The sequence below is a fragment of the Brassica rapa genome, chromosome A09 (genome assembly GCF_000309985.2).
Source record: "Brassica rapa cultivar Chiifu-401-42 chromosome A09, CAAS_Brap_v3.01, whole genome shotgun sequence".
Lineage (NCBI taxonomy): Eukaryota > Viridiplantae > Streptophyta > Magnoliopsida > Brassicales > Brassicaceae > Brassica > Brassica rapa.
In genome coordinates, this window is record NC_024803.2 from 28,380,078 (window position 1) to 28,398,222 (window position 18,145).

General features: G+C 29.2%; 1 protein-coding gene and 1 long non-coding RNA gene across 2 annotated transcripts; one reads left to right on the top strand and one right to left on the bottom strand.

Annotated features, from left to right (window-relative positions):
• The first annotated feature begins 12,411 nt into the window (after nucleotides 1-12,411).
• LOC103847915 (protein trichome birefringence-like 38) lies at nucleotides 12,412-15,520 on the top strand. Its single transcript, XM_009124930.3, has 5 exons — nucleotides 12,412-12,895; nucleotides 13,331-13,502; nucleotides 14,346-14,524; nucleotides 14,614-14,772; nucleotides 14,988-15,520. Exons 1-5 carry the CDS (start codon nucleotides 12,564-12,566, stop codon nucleotides 15,274-15,276), a joined length of 1,131 nt encoding a protein of 376 aa, XP_009123178.1. The 5' UTR covers nucleotides 12,412-12,563; the 3' UTR covers nucleotides 15,277-15,520.
• LOC117127901 lies at nucleotides 15,167-17,987 on the bottom strand. Its single transcript, XR_004450866.1, has 2 exons — nucleotides 17,750-17,987; nucleotides 15,167-16,509 (listed from the first exon to the last, which is right to left on the bottom strand). It is a non-coding gene; the product is annotated as an uncharacterized LOC117127901 (long non-coding RNA).
• Nucleotides 17,988-18,145: the final 158 nt, after the last annotated feature.

Genomic DNA, 18,145 nt, shown 5'->3' on the forward strand with positions numbered 1-18,145 from the left:
GAGACGTGATCAGCAATAAAAGGTGCAATGAGATGAGAGAACAACGAGATAAAAAGAGACAAAATGAAATCAAGAAACCGCGGAGCAATCCTCGAGCTATGAAAAGAGCAGAAGTCATATCACCAAAAACCCGTCTTGAAAACCAAGACGAGCAGAGACAATTGACGCCAAACCAGCAACGAGGAAAACAACATCAATGACAACTAAACTCTGATCCAACCCAACGAGATGTAGTTTCTAATCGTCGCCAAAACCTAAGGAAAAAGATGACCAATATTGACTGAAATAATATACAACGCCGTAAGAAACAACCGCACAACATGGAACTAATATGCATGATCTATAACAAATATCAGATATTCTCATAGATAAAGAAGGTGAGGAAAAACAAGAACATGGAAGAGTCCTTTTCAGTGATGGTGAGAAGCACTGCACACATGAGAGGTAAACAAAATACATAGATGGTGATTGTTCAAAGCCAAAAGATGGGAGAGAGTGCAAAAAACACTTAAAAGAGTAATATTCAAAAATGTGAAAAATTAAAATACAATTTTTATGTCGTTAATCTTAGAATCAACAAATGCCTAAGACAAAGTTATTGAAATTCAATATGTTTTACATCAAAAATCCACTTCACCACTAACAAATCGTATTATACATACAACAACACATTATTAAAAATACAAAAACATAATATATTAACTTTTTACCTACTACATAACATAATAAACCATCAAATAATACTCTTCAAAAATAAATACTGACCACGTCATCAGAAAATCATATTTAAAAACAATAAAACAATATTCTGCGCGGAGCACGGACCACCTCCTAGTAAAAGATAAAATAAATCTTCTTATATATTAATTGAGAAGTCCTTTAAGCGGATTTCGCTTACGTGTCGTTCATAGGTGAAATTTAGAATTAATTCTATTAATATGATTGGTTGTTGATATTTGAATTTTTATTTATTTAATTGAAGCTTTAAAAAGGAAACTAATCCTAAAATTACCTAATCTAATCAATATTACCAAACAAACAATTAAACATGCTAAAGATAGATGAATTAATATAATTTTCTATAGAAAAAATTAAATATCATATAATACATTATATAGATATAGAATATACATATAAATACATATGATAATATATAAATAATTATATAAACGATTTTAAACATTTTTCAATTAATAATGGATATAATAAATCATAGATTACAGAAAAATAATTAATCTAAGCCTAATAATATTTCTTATACTTACTCACTATATATATTTTTTAACTTTTGTCCAATGAATGCAAACAGTCAAATATACATTTTTTAAAAAAATCAGTCATTTTCTATGACAAATGTTGATAGTATAGTTGAGTTATCACTTTCAAAAATGATTAAAATATTTTTATATTTACAACAGAAAATTATATGGTAAGTATTTTAAAGTAAAATTAATAAACGAAAAAGTTTATCATAATATAAATGGAAACAATATATTAATACGAGACTAGAGTTAAGACTATTAATATAATTTCAATTAGAATAATATTGACATCTTTATTTATTTTAATAGGAAAAAAGTAAGGATATATAAATAAAACACCAGTGAAGAATAAAAAAAATTGTTTGTTGTATTCTTGATTAAATTCTTGGTTATTTTATACTTTTAAGTACTTAACTTTTTATTTGTTTCCGAAATACATGTGTTTTACGTATTACTATGACTTTTAATTAATTATTCTCATGTGTTTTAATAACCTGAAGACAAATTGAGTAAGAAAGATCAATATAGATGATAAGTTCTAAAACTGATAAGGTCAAAGATGGAAAATATAACGAATTTAAAAAAAAATTATTTACAAAATAATGATATGTATTTTTGCGGTATAATAAAATTATTGAATCTCGCATTAATTAATATTAAATTCATATGTCTAAAATAATAACATCACATTATTAAAATTTTAAATATTATTTATCTGATACATAATTAGTTAATCATATTTAATTAAAATAGGTATATATTAAACTAATTTTTTTAATAAAAATAATATTTTATAAGATATCTAAATGAAAATAATGATTTTTAAACGAATCATGTTTGATAAGATAGCGTGATGATTGTTGAGAGTTTAATAATTAATTTGTTTGGTTAACCTATTGTGAGGGACATGTTAAACCCTAAATAAAAAATTTGTGAGAAAGTGTGATTTGTGGTTTGACAAAAAATATGAAAGTTTTGTAACTATTTTACAAAGTGGTGTACAAAATAATGCAAAAATAGAAAGTGGTATAAGATAAGTTTTTTTGTTCATTAGTGTTCGCTTTTTTATTAATTACAAATTATGCCATAAGAAGACTTTTAGAAATTTAGGTTAAAACTTATAAAATTAAAATTATATCGCAATAATTTTCTAAGATTATATAATATCAAAACTTTTTATTTTCAAGCAATTTAAAATTAAAATGTTACTTTTAATAGTGAGAATCCTTATTCAAATTATAAAACTATAAACTTAATTATAATTTTGCATATAAATTTTATATCCGCGAAGTCGCGGACAACCACCTAGTATTAATTGAATGAGCATCTCAAATAGAGATATTCTCTGATAAAAAAAGAGTTATTCATCCAAAGTACTTCAAATGAGAATACTGAGGTATTTTGGATGAAAATCTCACCATTTGAGAATTTTGTTTTTGGTTAAATATCCCAAGTTTTTTTTTTAAATATCCAAAGTTAAGAACCCTAAGGTTCTCTTATGATTGTGGATGCCATTTCAAATTAAGAGACATTTTCCAAAGGGTACGGTAACTGTCGGTTGAAATATAAATTCAGAAATTGTTCCAAAAATAATAACCCATGACATAGACCCAACAGTTAAAACTACCTTCAGTAATTTTTTTTATAAAGTAATAATGTCAGGAATATATATTGATTTACTAATTTATAGAATTATTAATTTAATAAAAAATTTCTTTTTTAGATTTATATTTATAAAATATATATTTAATTTTCGAAAGAAAAAAATTGATTTCGCAGTATTAGATACTGAATAAAATTTATAGATTTGGAGTCTTCAGTTTCTTATTTGATATATTTTTAAGTATTGAAATTACATATTGTAAAACATAAATGTGTTTTATTATTATGGATGTAAAGATATTTTTTAGATAAAAGTCATTTAAGAAGAAAAATAAAAATACAACATTTTTTTATGTTACTAGTTTTTTACCTTATATTAGTTTTTATAACAATTATTAATTTATGATTTTAATCAGATCATATATTTACCTATAAATGTTTTTTAAAAAATATATTTATTGAATTATGTCATATTTATACTGTTTCAAAAGATAGTAATAATTATTAATTTACGATGTTTATAGTTTATCAAATATTAATTTATAGAGTTTTTATGTAGTTGATATATCTTTAGTTGAATTTATATGACATATATCTATCGAATTCTCTAACCATATAATAATTTCTGATAAAACAACACCGTAAGAAAAACTAATCAGTTCAACCAGCCTTATGATTTGCGTTTTATATAAGAAACAAATAAAAACATTAATTGTTCAATCCATTTTAATTTCCGTATACCATATAAAATGGATATACGAGTGGATACTGAACTTAAGTTAGCATTGTCTGGAAGCAACGTTGGCCACCAAACTAAAACCCACTCATTGGAGAGACATGTGTGGACCCAATAAACGAGCTTCATGGGACCCATATGGTTCATCTATTTCATATGTCTTTTTTAAGTTAAAACTCCTCGACTAAGTTTGTTTTGGATAAAAACCTCCAAACTAAATATTTAACAAAAAGACCCATTAACTAACTTTATTTAATGAATTAAATCATAACAGGTCATAATTACCATTACTACCGGTAAATATTTAGTTTACAGGTTTCTACATTAAGTAAACATAATTGAGGAGTTTTACCATTAAAAATATAATACATCAAAATTTTATAATATTATCTAAAAGTTAGTAACTTAAAATTTTAAAATTAGCATTTTTAATTTTTTGTAAATATATGAGTTTGATGTATTTTTAACATCAACATTATATATGTATAAACTAAAAATGTAAAAGCCATAAGATTTAATAAAAATTATATAAAGAATTTAGACGCAGTAAGACTTTTTTCTTTAACTTCCAGACCAGACATATTTCAAGAGAAGAAAATACTATAGCGGACAAGCTTGCATATGGTGCGAGGAGTTTTCCTTCAGCAATGTTATATATCGATTCAATACTTTCGGTTTGGCTTTCTGAATCGTGCGGTCCAGTAACTTAGTTCTCACTTATGTTGTAAAAAAAAAGTTACTATATTTTAAATAATATTATAAATTTTTTATTTTTTTTATTTTTTAATTTTTAATAGGAAAATCCCTCAACTATGTTTTTTTAATGTAGAAACCCCTAAACTAAATATTTACCGGTAGTAATGGTAACTATGACCTGATAGGGTATAATTCATTAAATAACGTTAGTTTGAGTTTTTTTTTGTTAAATACTTAGTTTAGGTGTTTTTACCCAAAACAAACTTAATTGAGGGGTTTTAACGTTAAAAATCTTTTTTCTTTTTGAAACTTCATATCATCATATGTTTTTTTACTTGACCAAAAAATTTTATGGACGTGAAGGGGATTTGTTTTTGTAAATTGTTGCATTTTTCATCACATTTTGTTATTTTCTGTAGAGGTTTATTATTTTACTCTACACCTAATTAGTTGCATAAATCATAAATTACATGTAGAAATAAAGTTAATATAATATTTATATTTAATAAGAAATTGTAACTAATTGATGACTAATTAACTTTCTAGTAATTGTTTGTATTTGAATCAGCTGTTGTTACATTGTAAATCCACTGAAATGGAGTAGTAGAATAATTGATTTCAAGAAGCTAATCTCAAAAACTGATTTCTTAATTTCATTTTAATACTAGTTTTGTTCTTTAAAGATTGATTTGTTAATATTTTCACACATATTAAAAATACGCAAAAACCATTATCATAAATACACTGTTTTATAATTTATATTTTCAATACCTTTTTTTGAACAACTTATTTTCAATTCATTTTAACTAATAGCAATTCAATAAATTCATATTTTTTTAAGTTTACAACTTTTATATAGAAAACGTAAAAAACTATTTTTGTGAAATATTTTTTTTCTAAAACATATATCTTAACGAAACGGATGAAGTACTAAAAAATAGATAGATAACAACAAATAGTTAAAGTGCTTAATTTAACGATCATTTCATTAGTATATTTTAAGGTTGCTAAAAAAACGATCATTTCATTAGTAAATTGTTAAATTTGATTTATTTATTTTTTGAGAAAGGGCTTTTATATTTGATTATTGAACTATCATTTCATCTTTCATCGATCCATGTTCATTAGCTGGTTGGTTTCCAGAATTTATATCCCACATATAGCATGGTTTGCCTCGTTACACAACATTCATCGTATTCTTGCAATTATACTATAACATTTTGGTGATGTGTAGGTCAACTCATACTCATTGCAAGTTGATGACCAATGAGTCAATGACCATCTACACAGTCTGGAAAAGCTAACAAAATTCTCTTTTTCACGTTAAAATTCGTTGGTTTAAAAATGTATAATACGTTAATGTTTTAATGATATTTTTTGTGGAACAATCTTTTTTTTCTTTATCATATGTCCATATCTATCTATATCTAAGACCACCATTCCATATCTATATCTAAGACCACCAGTAACCATGCCTCTTAAGTGGGTTCTTAAGATGTGGGTCCCACGATGTTGATAAAAACCAGCTCTTTCTCCTTTTTTCAAGAGGCGACTGTTCGCGGATCCAATTAACACGTGGCGGTCCACGAGATTCGTTTTTAAATTTTTTTTTTAAATCAGATAAAAAAAAGGAATTCTTTAGCGTTAATCATGCTCTGAACCTCTAAAAAATATTAATCCACGTAATTTTTTTTGTTGGTCAACCATTGAACCCCCTGACTGAACCACATTGTTAATTTTGTCCTTTATATGAGCTATAAAGTCTCACGAGAGCCGCCGTCCGTGACATGGAGAGACAATAATAATGTACGAACTCTTATAAATCTTTTTAGGGAACTAAATAGTCAAAATACTCTGCAAGACAAAATACATTACTTATATCCAAACCCAACGTGTCAACTTTGCAGAGGCTTCCTTGAAGATTCGTGCACAAATGTCTTGTTAACAAATCGATAACAATGTTTATTGAAAACTCAAGATAACGACATTTGTAGCTATGCCATCCAATCTAAAGAGCACAGATGACCGGTCATTTCAAACTTCTAATTTTTTTTTGAAGAAAATAACATAGGTTGGTAACTGCAGGTTGAACGACGGAAAACAAACGGTTTAACTGCGTTGCAGTTTTAACAGTTATAAAAACGTATAGATATATGGTATATGTAGAAATTTTTTTTATTGTTAACTGCGGTACGGGGCGGGGCGATTCGTAACATTCGAAACCTATGAATATGAATGTCAACTGCGGTCTAGGCGGGATAAGTAACTTTAACATTCTGTTTTTACGCTTCGAATGTTACGAACCGCCCCGTCCCGCACCGCAGTTACAGTAACAAAAATCTCAACATATACCATATATCTATACATTTTTATAACTGTTAAAACTGTACCGCAGTTAAACCGCTTGTCTCGCACCGCTCAAACCGCAGTTACTATTCGAAGTATAAAGTAAAAAAATATCAATACAAACGCATATGGCGTATTGATGGAACACACATAAAAATAGGAAGAAGAATAGGTGTGGTTAACTTTACTTTTTAGCTGTTCAATGGTTTTTTTTTATATATAAATATACATAGTTTTTTTTAATGTTTCTCTTATTTATTATACCATTTTATTTCCAAACAAAAACTAATATAATTTTAGACAATATAAAAATGCTAAATATATAGTTCTGAATATTTACATGCATTTAACGATAATATATTATATATTTTATCAAATACTAATTAAATATATATTTTTAAAAAAAAATTGAAAAAAATTGGATCCTACCAGTTATTTTAACAGATCCTATATCTCTAGAATTAAAAAACCAGAACCAAACCAAAATCAAACTGAAATCAAATCAAGACTGAATAAATACCCAAATTTTTATATTTCCATTTATGTACTTACAAATATTAAGTATATTTAGTTTTAAAATAATCAAATAATTTTTAAATACTATTTATAAATTGAAATTCCTATAAAAATAAATTACCAGAATATTCAGATATATAAAATATTTTTCAAACAAAAAAGATATTTATAAAATTATATTACTATCACTTATTTTTAGTTTCTAATTATAAATATATTATATGTATACCGCAGTTACACTATTCATGATATATGTCACCATTCATATTTTGTTTTAAACTGCTTTTTTTTGACGAACCGCACTTGTTCTGCAGTATGTGTTTTTCTAACACAATCCGCTCTTAAACCGCACCGCACTAACCAATCCGCTTGTCCCGCACCGCCCAACCCCCTGTTATTATTCATAGATAGATGTAAGTTTCTAAATTTGTTTAAAAAAAAAGATTATTAAAATATTCAATATATCGTTTACGGTTTCCAAAATTTAAGAGGCAGTCCTAAACACACATGAATGATTTTTTCATCTAGAATTAACCAAAAAAATCATGGAGAAATTGCATGGTATAACACCAAAATATCCAAAATTCACTCACTAAGCAAAATAACGTTCTCTCACCTTTTTTTCTCTTTTTATCTCTTTTTATCTTTTTTTTCTGAAAAACAAATTTTCCTTTATTTTTTAGCTATTTCACAAATAAATCCTTAATTATATGGTGTTAATCGAACTTTTTATCGAGGAAATATACATTATCCTAAGCAATATATCATAATAAAACTGGACCTAATTAATTTGGATCTCCTAACGAAAACATCACTCTTAAAAAATGTGTAGTGACATTGTTGAATGGGTTTACAAAAGTAAGTCTCATATTTTAGAAAGAAAGATAAATAAAAGAGACAATTATATCGAATGATCATACAATACAATAATTGGTGTAGTTCAAGAGCTAATAAAACAAAGTTGAGAACATTGCGTGAGAATTAGAGTCGAAATTATTAGGCAATATAGAGATATGATTGTTTACAGGGGAATAAATGGTTGGTACAAATTTCTACTTGCTTGACAGCAAAAAAAAATATTTGGGTGTTTTATAACCTTCAGAAATCGCACAATAATAGTATATGTATTAAACTGGCGGGGATATGAATAAATTATATATAAACATAATCAATCAGTGTATCAAATAACTAATCAAAACAACAATATATAATAGCGCCCCCCTATAATGAGTTTTGGGTAACATATTGCATGAAAGTCATGACCGAGTCAGACAATACCTAAATGGAAAAAAGTTTTTATTTGGAGGTGTTTAATTTGCACTTTCTGATGTAAATGAAATTTATTTATATATCTAGAAATGATTGTAAGTAATATTATTTCTACACTAACGGTACAATTTATATAGTATCGGTGACTTTATACAGTGATATGAAATTTCTTCGCGTAAATAAGGTAATTTCTAATTCGACATACTAAAAATACTAACAAAAATAAAATATAAGAAGTGTATTTCAAAAGACCTAAAACAAATGAAGAAGATACTATGACAGTATTTTAAATCACACATGGATGATCTAGTTGTAGGTGGATTTTGGAAAATTAAGCAATCTGAATTTGAAATAATTTTACGATATTAAACATGTGTGATTACGTAGACATAGAGAGAGAGAATTCATCCATCGACTACACTTTTTTTTTTTTGGCAATCCATCGACTACACTTTTTTTTTAGATTAATATGAATCATTTCATAGATTTGAGATACTTCATATTAATAATAGGAAAAAAAAAGACAAATGAAACAACTAAAATACCAAGAAACAGAAAATGTTAACTGTCTTTATACTGTCCAAATCTTGTATGATGCATAATGTTTTAACAGAAATAAAATAATACGCGATGGCGTAAAAAGCATGTGACGATTGATGATTATGATTAAATGTTCCCGTGACCTGCAGACCAGCAGAATGTCCAGTCCAACAAAAAAAAACCTTCGTTCGTGGAACCGTGCCCCAAGAAAATACTACATACGTTGATTAATGTGCTTACTTAGTTACTTTTTAGTCGGATAAATATTAAAAATAATTTTAAACTTTTAACTAACATATTTAATATTTGATCTAAAGATTTAGCATATCAAACCTCGAAATTTTACTTACAAAGTAACAATAGGGAAAAATTGATGTTGTCAAAGTAAATTGTGATGATGTTTAATTATTTTTAAAATAATATCAGACAAACCTTTATAAGAATCACATCCAAACTACTGATTTCTACCGCCAAACCTAAAATTTTATACATCACTTAAAAATTAATGATTTTGGGCTGAAAAATATTAGTCTTCTAGAATTTAAGATATTTGTGTAAACTAATCTAATCGTAGATAATTTATCTGTAATGTCAACTTACGATTTGAAATATCAAATTTGATATAATTTTATTTCAGTAAAATTTCAAAAATAATACAATCTTACTAAATTTGGTGTTGTGAATAATAATATTACATCAAATTGGTATAATACTATTTATTATACCAAACATTTAAATAGTATATCTTTATATTTCCTAGTTTAATAATACATTTACATTAGTGTTATTAATTAGGTCAAAAATGTAAGTTTGAATATATCATATTATTTTCTACCTTACATTTTATTTTCACAACAACTCAACATTAAATGTTATATTTTATTTATCATTTAATATAATAGTAAAACATACTTATAAAATAGTTACATATTGTAACTAAAAGTAAATATATTATATTTTTATATTTTCATTTTTATTAAATATAATATGCATATCGAACTATTTATTAAATAGTTACAATTATAAGTTAAATGTGATAAATAATTTTTAAACATGGTACAAATTTAAAATACTTTAAAAAATATCAGTTTATCTTTTATTTGAAATATAATTAGTCAATGATAAATGATTAATATTTTTTTGTCAGCAAATGATTAGTATTTATTAGATTAAAAATAATAATATTTTGACAACCAAAAAATAAAATAACAACATGAATTATTATTTTTAGTGTGAAATTTGGTGTTATAATTAAAGATAAAAATATCAGAACATTAAATTTGATGCTAAGCCAAAACACCCATATTTGATGCTATTTGGTTGGAGTTACTGAATTCATATATAAAGAAAACAGAAGTTACATACATACAGAAAATTTATACAGTACTATATGATAAAAAGATTAAAAGATGTTTAGATTCCCTAGAAAGACAAAGCCTGCTCCACTTTCCACTCATGAGTCTTCCCCATATCCTTCCACGATCTTTCTCTCTGCCATACACATACCATTCACATGTATTATGTTATATATACACTCCCCAGCATACGTGTTTTCTTCATGTGACTTGTGAACCTAAGACGGTGAAAACTCATCTTTGCTTCTATTTTTTTATAACTTAACCAAAAGCTTGACATGAACTGTCTACACCGATTGAAAAAGTGGGCTGTCGATGCCGACTATCAGTTCGAAGTTTTTCATGTAACATTTTAATAATTGATTATCTTGGTAATTAGTATTAAAAGCTTGAGATATACATAATGTACTGTTAATTTAATACGACCACATAAAGATGCTATGGTATGTACCTAACTAGTTTATAGTTTACTTTGCATTCTTCTCATATCAAGTATCATTTAAAGCGCTGATTTAACGCTTAAACTAATCATTGAGATTGACTTAACATTTCCGATATTTTATTTAGTGTCATCCTCTACAAAATGATTAAATTTTGTTGCTAAACGAGATCAACGACATAATCACGTCGGTCTGAAATCCCGTATTATAATAGATATTCTTTCCATTATCAGGCAATAAGCTATATTATAAAGACCCATAAAAGATGATCGCAGCAAATTATGCAATTTTATGAAGCTTCCTAGATAGCTGTTCTCATTTAGGTTACATGAAAACTTCGTCAAGGTTTGTCCCGTTTTGAAAACGTTATGGGATGAAAACACGTTGGAAATATATGCAAGGAAATACGAGAAACATATTTTGTTTATAACGTAACAAGAAAAATAATTAATAAATATATGATAATTTAGTCTAACTAAAATATTAAATGATTAATTTAATTTATTAGAGGGTGTTTCAAAAAAATATTATTAGAGGAATTAATTTTGGATAATTTAAATTATAAAATATTTTATTCGAAAATAAGTTGGAAGCAGTATTTTGATAACTTTCGAAAAAATAAAAGTGAAAAGATGTTCGAACTATTTATCTTTAATGTTATATTATATATAATGTACTCAGTTTTGTGTGGTTTATATGATTTATACGTATGATAGTTCATTACTTATTTATTATTTATTATTTATATATTATACACATATTTTCAAAATATTTACGTATACATTTTTGAAATGGATACCAACTACGCCAAATCCATAATTCAATTGGAAAAGCCAAAATTTACATTAAAGATGCATAATTTTATTCTTAAAATAATTAACGCTCTAAATCTTACTAATTTTTTTTTTGCATGCGTTTGAATTTAATTGTAAGGGAAAATATGTTACATCCACACACAATATTTTATCAATAATTGGCATAATTTTTAATGTTTAATTTTAAATATTCAAATTTTGTCAAAAAGTGTCCGACCTTTTTCTGTTGGTGAAATGATTTTCACAGGGTCATAAAAAAAAATTCACAAAACATTGACCACACTACTGTCACGGTCCAAACTTTTTTCTTTGTGGGACGAATTGCTTGATGGATCGCTGTGGGAGATTCCGTGACTAGCAAGAACCTGATTTTGACCCCCCCCCCCCCCCGGATTTGATTTTACCAGTAACGTGAACTACCAGTCAGTTATATCTACTCGTTGTAGTTGCGGATCCATGTCGAGATTAGCTGCAAATTTCTTAGGAAGTAAACTCGTTATAGTTCCAGATTTAATTTTTAGCTGTAAAAGTAATGTATGTATAACTAGAGAGCATTAATTATTGTTAGTATAACTAAAAAAATATTAGGTAACACCAAAAATTTAATTAATTAATAAATAGGTGTTCTCTAGTTATACATACATTACTTTTACAGCTAAAAATTAAATCTGGAACTATAACGATTTTTATAAATTAATAAATAGGTTCAACAATTTTTTGTAAGTAGATTTTTTAAGATAGATTTTTTTTTAATAGGATAGATTAGAGTCGAGTCCAACGCGCAGCAAGGCTGGAATTTGTTTTTTGAATAATGGTGTACAATAAAATATAGATACTTATTGAAGCATATATTAAGGATTATCTATATAAACATTTTATCATAATAATTTGTATAGACGTACACATATAGGTGTATAAAAGCTTGAACCCATCGACAAGCTTCTTCACAAAAACCCAAAACCTTAAGACACTTGTTTAATAAAAAGATGGGTTTCAACTTCATCTCTCTCCTTTTTCTTCCACTTCTATCAGTGTTTATCTTGTCGGGATCCAAGCAAGCCTTTGCTTCGGACAATACACTCCTCGTGAACACCGACCACCGCAACAGCACGGCGCAAGGTGGGTTGTCGTCACTGAGGGGGAAGAAGCAGAGGAGTGGATGTAACCTTTTCCAAGGCCGATGGGTTTTTGATGCTTCTTACCCTTTCTATGATACATCCTCGTGTCCTTTCATCGACGGCGAGTTTAACTGTGGCAAGCGACCTGACAAACAGTTCCTCAAGTACTCATGGCAACCTGCATCTTGCAGCATCCCAAGGTTTCTACTTAACTATGCACTTTTAGTTTTGTATATGTCCAACGTTTTAAACGAAACCTTAAAATTGAGCTAAACACTCTACTTTACAAGAATTTGATTGGTGGGTATTTCTATAATCTCATTACATGCACAGTCTAGAACATTTTTTCTAGTTACCACAATTTTTTTTTGCTAAAATTTTACAATTGTAATCAACGTAATCTTCTATGTACGTTATATATTGTATAATAATTAGAAGTTGGTGTTGTATAGCATTTCATTGAAGATCTTTTATATTCTGTTTAGAAATGAAAAAGAAGTATTTTTATCTTAAAAGTGATTAAGTGGAGTATTTTTGCAAGAATAGTGTAAAGTGACAACGAGATGTAATAGGAAAATGTAAACGCATGATGATTAACATTAATTACTTATGTTTTTGGTTAATTACGTGATTAGGTTCGACGGTGCGGCGTTTCTGAGGAGATGGAGAGGGAAGCGAGTCATGTTCGTGGGAGACTCACTGAGTCTTAACATGTGGGAATCGTTAGGATGTATGATACATGCGTCGGTACCAAACGCCAAGTACACTTTTCTCAAGCGTACCCCACTCTCTACTATCACTTTCCAGGTCTCTTTTTCTTTAATAAAATTATAAAACTGTGTTCTTCGGATAAATACAAAATCTAATTACCAATCCCCACGAGGAATAGTTGTCATTAACGAAAATGAATTGGCTTGTCATAACTACTGAATGCTTATTAGTCACGGACTATATATTATATATTATTTATAAAAGAATTGAAAAAGCTGTTTGGTGCCAAATGCTTATTATCATACATCCACTTGCCTAATATCCCTTTTATAATTAATAGAAAAGTTTATTTTATTCTTCATCTACAATTCTACATTATGAGAAAAGTGTTACATACGAGAGTATAAATAGGTATAGATAATTTTCGATGGATACATATCGTGTTTTTCTTATTTAGTGAAATTTTGATTTGTTTTAATTATTTCGAAAGATTTTTTTCATCTTTACCAGAATTGTGCTAAGTTTTTTTTATCATTCATCAAGTGGAAAACTGAAAACAATATGAAGTGACATGTCTTCTTTAATTTTAATCATTCTCTTTACCATTTTATTTGTTTAAAAAATTAGAGAAAGTTTTACCCAGCTTGTTTGCCACTGTGCTATGAGATTTCATTTCTTTTTTATTCATTGAGAAACAATTTGACCATAGAAACAATAAAACAAATACAAAAGGACATAATACGTAAAGTAAGTACACTAACAACAACTCCAACAGTCCAACTTGTTCTTTCCTTTTCCCTCTGTCTACTTTTTACTATTCTCTTTGTTCTGCAAAACCTTTTTCTTTCATTTAATATATATTTTTGATGGAAATAGCTATTTTGAAAAAAATATAATCCCTGATTCTGATGTTTTTTTTTAAATTTTAAATAAAAACAGGAATATGGAGTGACGTTATATCTATATAGAACACCATACATAGTGGATATAGCCAAAGAGAAAGTAGGACGTGTTCTTAACCTTGGAGCTATTGAAGGAGGTGCTAATGCTTGGAAAAACATGGACGTTCTTGTCTTCAATTCTTGGCATTGGTGGACTCACAAAGGCAATTCTCAAGGGTGCGCACCAAGAACATAACCACGTCTTTAATCTAAACCCGTTATATCCTTCATTCTTAGTGTTGAATCTTTCTTCTTCTTCTTTTTAGGTGGGATTACATTAGAGATGGGTCGTCTTTGGTGAGAGACATGAACCGTCTTGATGCATTTTACAAAGGACTTAGCACTTGGGGTCGATGGGTTGACCAAAACGTCGAGACCACCAAAACCAAAGTTTTCTTCCAAGGCATTTCTCCCACTCACTACGAGTAAGTCTATTTAACTCGCCACTCACTGCATGTAATAATTTGCTAGTGTAACAATATAATTATGTTATAGCTACTAAAGATTGTGATGTGAATGCATAATAAAACCTAAATCAATGTTAGCTACTAAAGATTGTGTCATTAATTAGCTATGGTTTGAGAAAATAGCGTTCAGACACAAACCTAAATTGATGTTATGTCTTTCCTGTGGGTGACAGGGGAAGGGAATGGAACGAGCCGAGAAAAAGTTGTACTGGGCAAATGCAGCCGTTGGGTGGATCAAATTACCCAAGTGGCCAGCCTGCATCTGCAGGAGTTGTGTCAAAAGTGTTGGGAGCGATGAAAACCCGTGTGTCCTTGCTTGATATCACCACGCTGTCTCAGCTGAGAAAAGATGCTCATCCTTCTACTTATGGTGGCGATGGAGGAAATGATTGCAGCCACTGGTGCCTTCCCGGGTTGCCAGATACTTGGAACCAACTTCTCTACGCAGCTTTGTCCATGTGAATTTGAGCAATACATCTTTACAAAGAAAGTGCAAACACACCTTTGTTCTGTAATTACATTCTTGGAGGTGCAAAGAAGCTGACAGTTTTACTTTGGGGGTGGTCTTTAAGTGAAGACTAGGAGCATAAAAAAGAAGGTGGATTGTAAAGTGTCTTTATATTATTTTCGTATGTGATGAAAACAAAACCTAAAAATTTGTCTAACTAATATTGTGTGATGTTATAGAAAGAGATTAATAAACAAAGGAGACATTCTAAGTCTAATAACAAATTTGTTGGTCATGAATCATGATAGAGGTGAACTTACTAGGGGAAAGTAGACTTGACCCTGTCCAGATCCAGCTGGTGGTGAATTCTAAGCTTAATCTGTAACTTCATTTCTTTGAAAGAAACTCCAAGAATCGAAACTTCTAACATGATAAGATATATGGTTGGCTTCCAACCTAAAACCAATTAAAGGTTCGATGACATTCAATAACTGTACGATTAAACCCAACACACACTATACCAATGCGTATGAGATAACCAAGGTAGAAATTGGAAGAAATTGCATTCTTACAAGCCTTCATCGGTCGCACATGTCACGTCTTGCCTGTTTCAATTGTTTAAAGAGACAGAACACATGGTTAAATTTCACAAGGCGCTAATTTCGAGAATAGAAGCTTCATCGTATTGTTGGAACAATCGTCTCTGTGGTCCTGATATGAGTTCCTCGTTCCGAGTTATGGCCAAATCTGGCTGGTTAGTTTGCAGTTTTCTAAATACTTGAGGCAAATTGGAAATAAATTATAAACAAGGGTGTCGTTTTGTCAAAAGCTCACCGTTCAAAGAAACGGACGTCATTTAAGGGGGATGTCACAATCCAACTATTTCTTCGTCAAGGGAACTGAAATTCACAGAAACCCTTTGGCGAGTTTACTAAAGAAAATGTAACATCCCGAGTTGTGATATACGGAAAGGATTAAGAGAATTGATTTGGTTACCTATGTCACCATAGTTGACTTAACTTTTCCGTCACACATCCATTTAAAACTCCAGAGTTAAATGTGCTTGAACTGAAGTACTGGAAGGATGGGTGACCTATCGGGAAATGATTCGCGATACGTGTGACTGAGACCAAAGTACGAGGAAAGGTCATGTGGTGAATGCATGGTCAGCAAACAATAATATGAAAAATTAACAGATGGAACAGGATGGCCCACGAACCGAGTGAGGGCCTTTTACAGAAAAGCTACTAAGGGTCTGACTGGTTCAAACGTAGCGGTTGCGGTTGCGGCTGCGGGCGTTTGCGGATGCGGGTGGTTGCGGTTTCTAGCGGTTTTAAGAGATTTGTACGACTGGTTCTGCGGTTAGAAATTGGTGCGTTTGCGGGATACTTATGACTGGTTAACTACCAAATACAGCAGCGGTTAAATAATAAATTAACAATATTTACATTTTATATAATTATAAAAATATCAAAAATCATAATATTATAATAAATATGTAAATTATATTTCAAAGTTATAGTTTTAAATTTTTTAAATTATAGAAAATATTTTTATTTTAAAATTTTATAATATTAATTAAAATATAATAGATATATTTTAGTATTTTTATAATTCCATTTTAAAAATTTTATTTTTATTTTTATTTTTGTATTTATATGGTTTTTTAAAAAAAAGAAAAAAAAATTATCCTCCCGCAACCGCCCGCAACCGCAAACGCTAGTTGGAATTAGCTTTTGATTTTAAGAGGTTCGGAGCGGTTTGAAGCGATTTGTAGCGGTTTGTATGATTGTTTCGAAACGCTGTCAACCGCTACCAATCGCAAAAGCTGCGTTTGCGGGTGGTAGCGGGAAAACCAATCAAGCTCTAAGGGCCTGACTGGTTCAAACGCAGCGGTTGCGGTTGCGGTTGCGGGAGTTTGTGGATGCGGGCGGTTGCGGTTTCTAGCGGTTTTAAGAGATTTGTACGACTGGTACTGCGGTTAAAAATTGGTGCGTTTGCGGGTGACTTATGACTGGTTAACTACCAAATGCGGTAACAGTCAAATAATAAACTAACAATATTTACATTTAATATAATTATAAAAATATCAAAAATCATAAAATTATAATAAATATAAAATTTATATTTAGAAAGTTATAATTTTAATTTTTGAAAATTTATTGAAATTGTTTTTATTATAAAATTTTATAATATTAATTAAAATAAAATAGATATATTTTAATATTTTCATAATTTCAATTTTAAATTTTTTATTAAATATTTTTTCTTTGTATATATATTGTTTTAAAAAAAAAGAAAAAAATTTTACCCTCCCGCAACCGCCCGCAACCGCAAACGCTAGCTGGAGCCAGCTTTTGAATTTATGAGATTCGGAGCGGTTTGAAGCGGTTTAAGGCGATTTGAGTGATTGTTGCAAACCGCCGACAACCGCTACCGACCGCAAAAGCTGCGTTTGCGGGTGGTAGCGGGAAAACCAATCGCCACCTAAGTATCAACCTTCCAGAATCCTGGTTCGGTAAAATCTCATCTTATTCTTCATCTTTCTCCGGAAGCTTTTTATTTTCACTACTATGTGTAATAGACTAATAGGTTTCGTCTGTGTATTTACTCACCTGCATCCGTTCTCTCAATCTCAGCTTCCTCTCGAAATGTCAGAACATTATCCCCAACTACATCGAGAAGCTTTATGAGTTCGACGAGCGCCTCAGCCAATCTACGGAGAAGTCTAAGGTCCGGCTACGTTTAGGGTTATGATCCGTGTATGGTCGGTCTGAAAAGAGATACTCTTGTGATTGGTTTTCGCTTGATTTCGCTTTCATCGGTTACTCTCATGGCTTGGCAGAATGTTGAAGATTATGAATGGATTATCAAGTTGACAAA

Coding starts and splice junctions, on each gene's coding strand:
- LOC103847915 (XM_009124930.3), top strand. CDS start 12,564: ATGGGTTTCAACTTCATCTCTCTCCTTTTTCTTCCACTTCTATCAGTG. Junction 12,896..13,330: donor GCATCTTGCAGCATCCCAAG/GTTTCTACTTAA, acceptor TTACGTGATTAG/GTTCGACGGTGCGGCGTTTC. Junction 13,503..14,345: donor TCTCTACTATCACTTTCCAG/GTCTCTTTTTCT, acceptor AAATAAAAACAG/GAATATGGAGTGACGTTATA.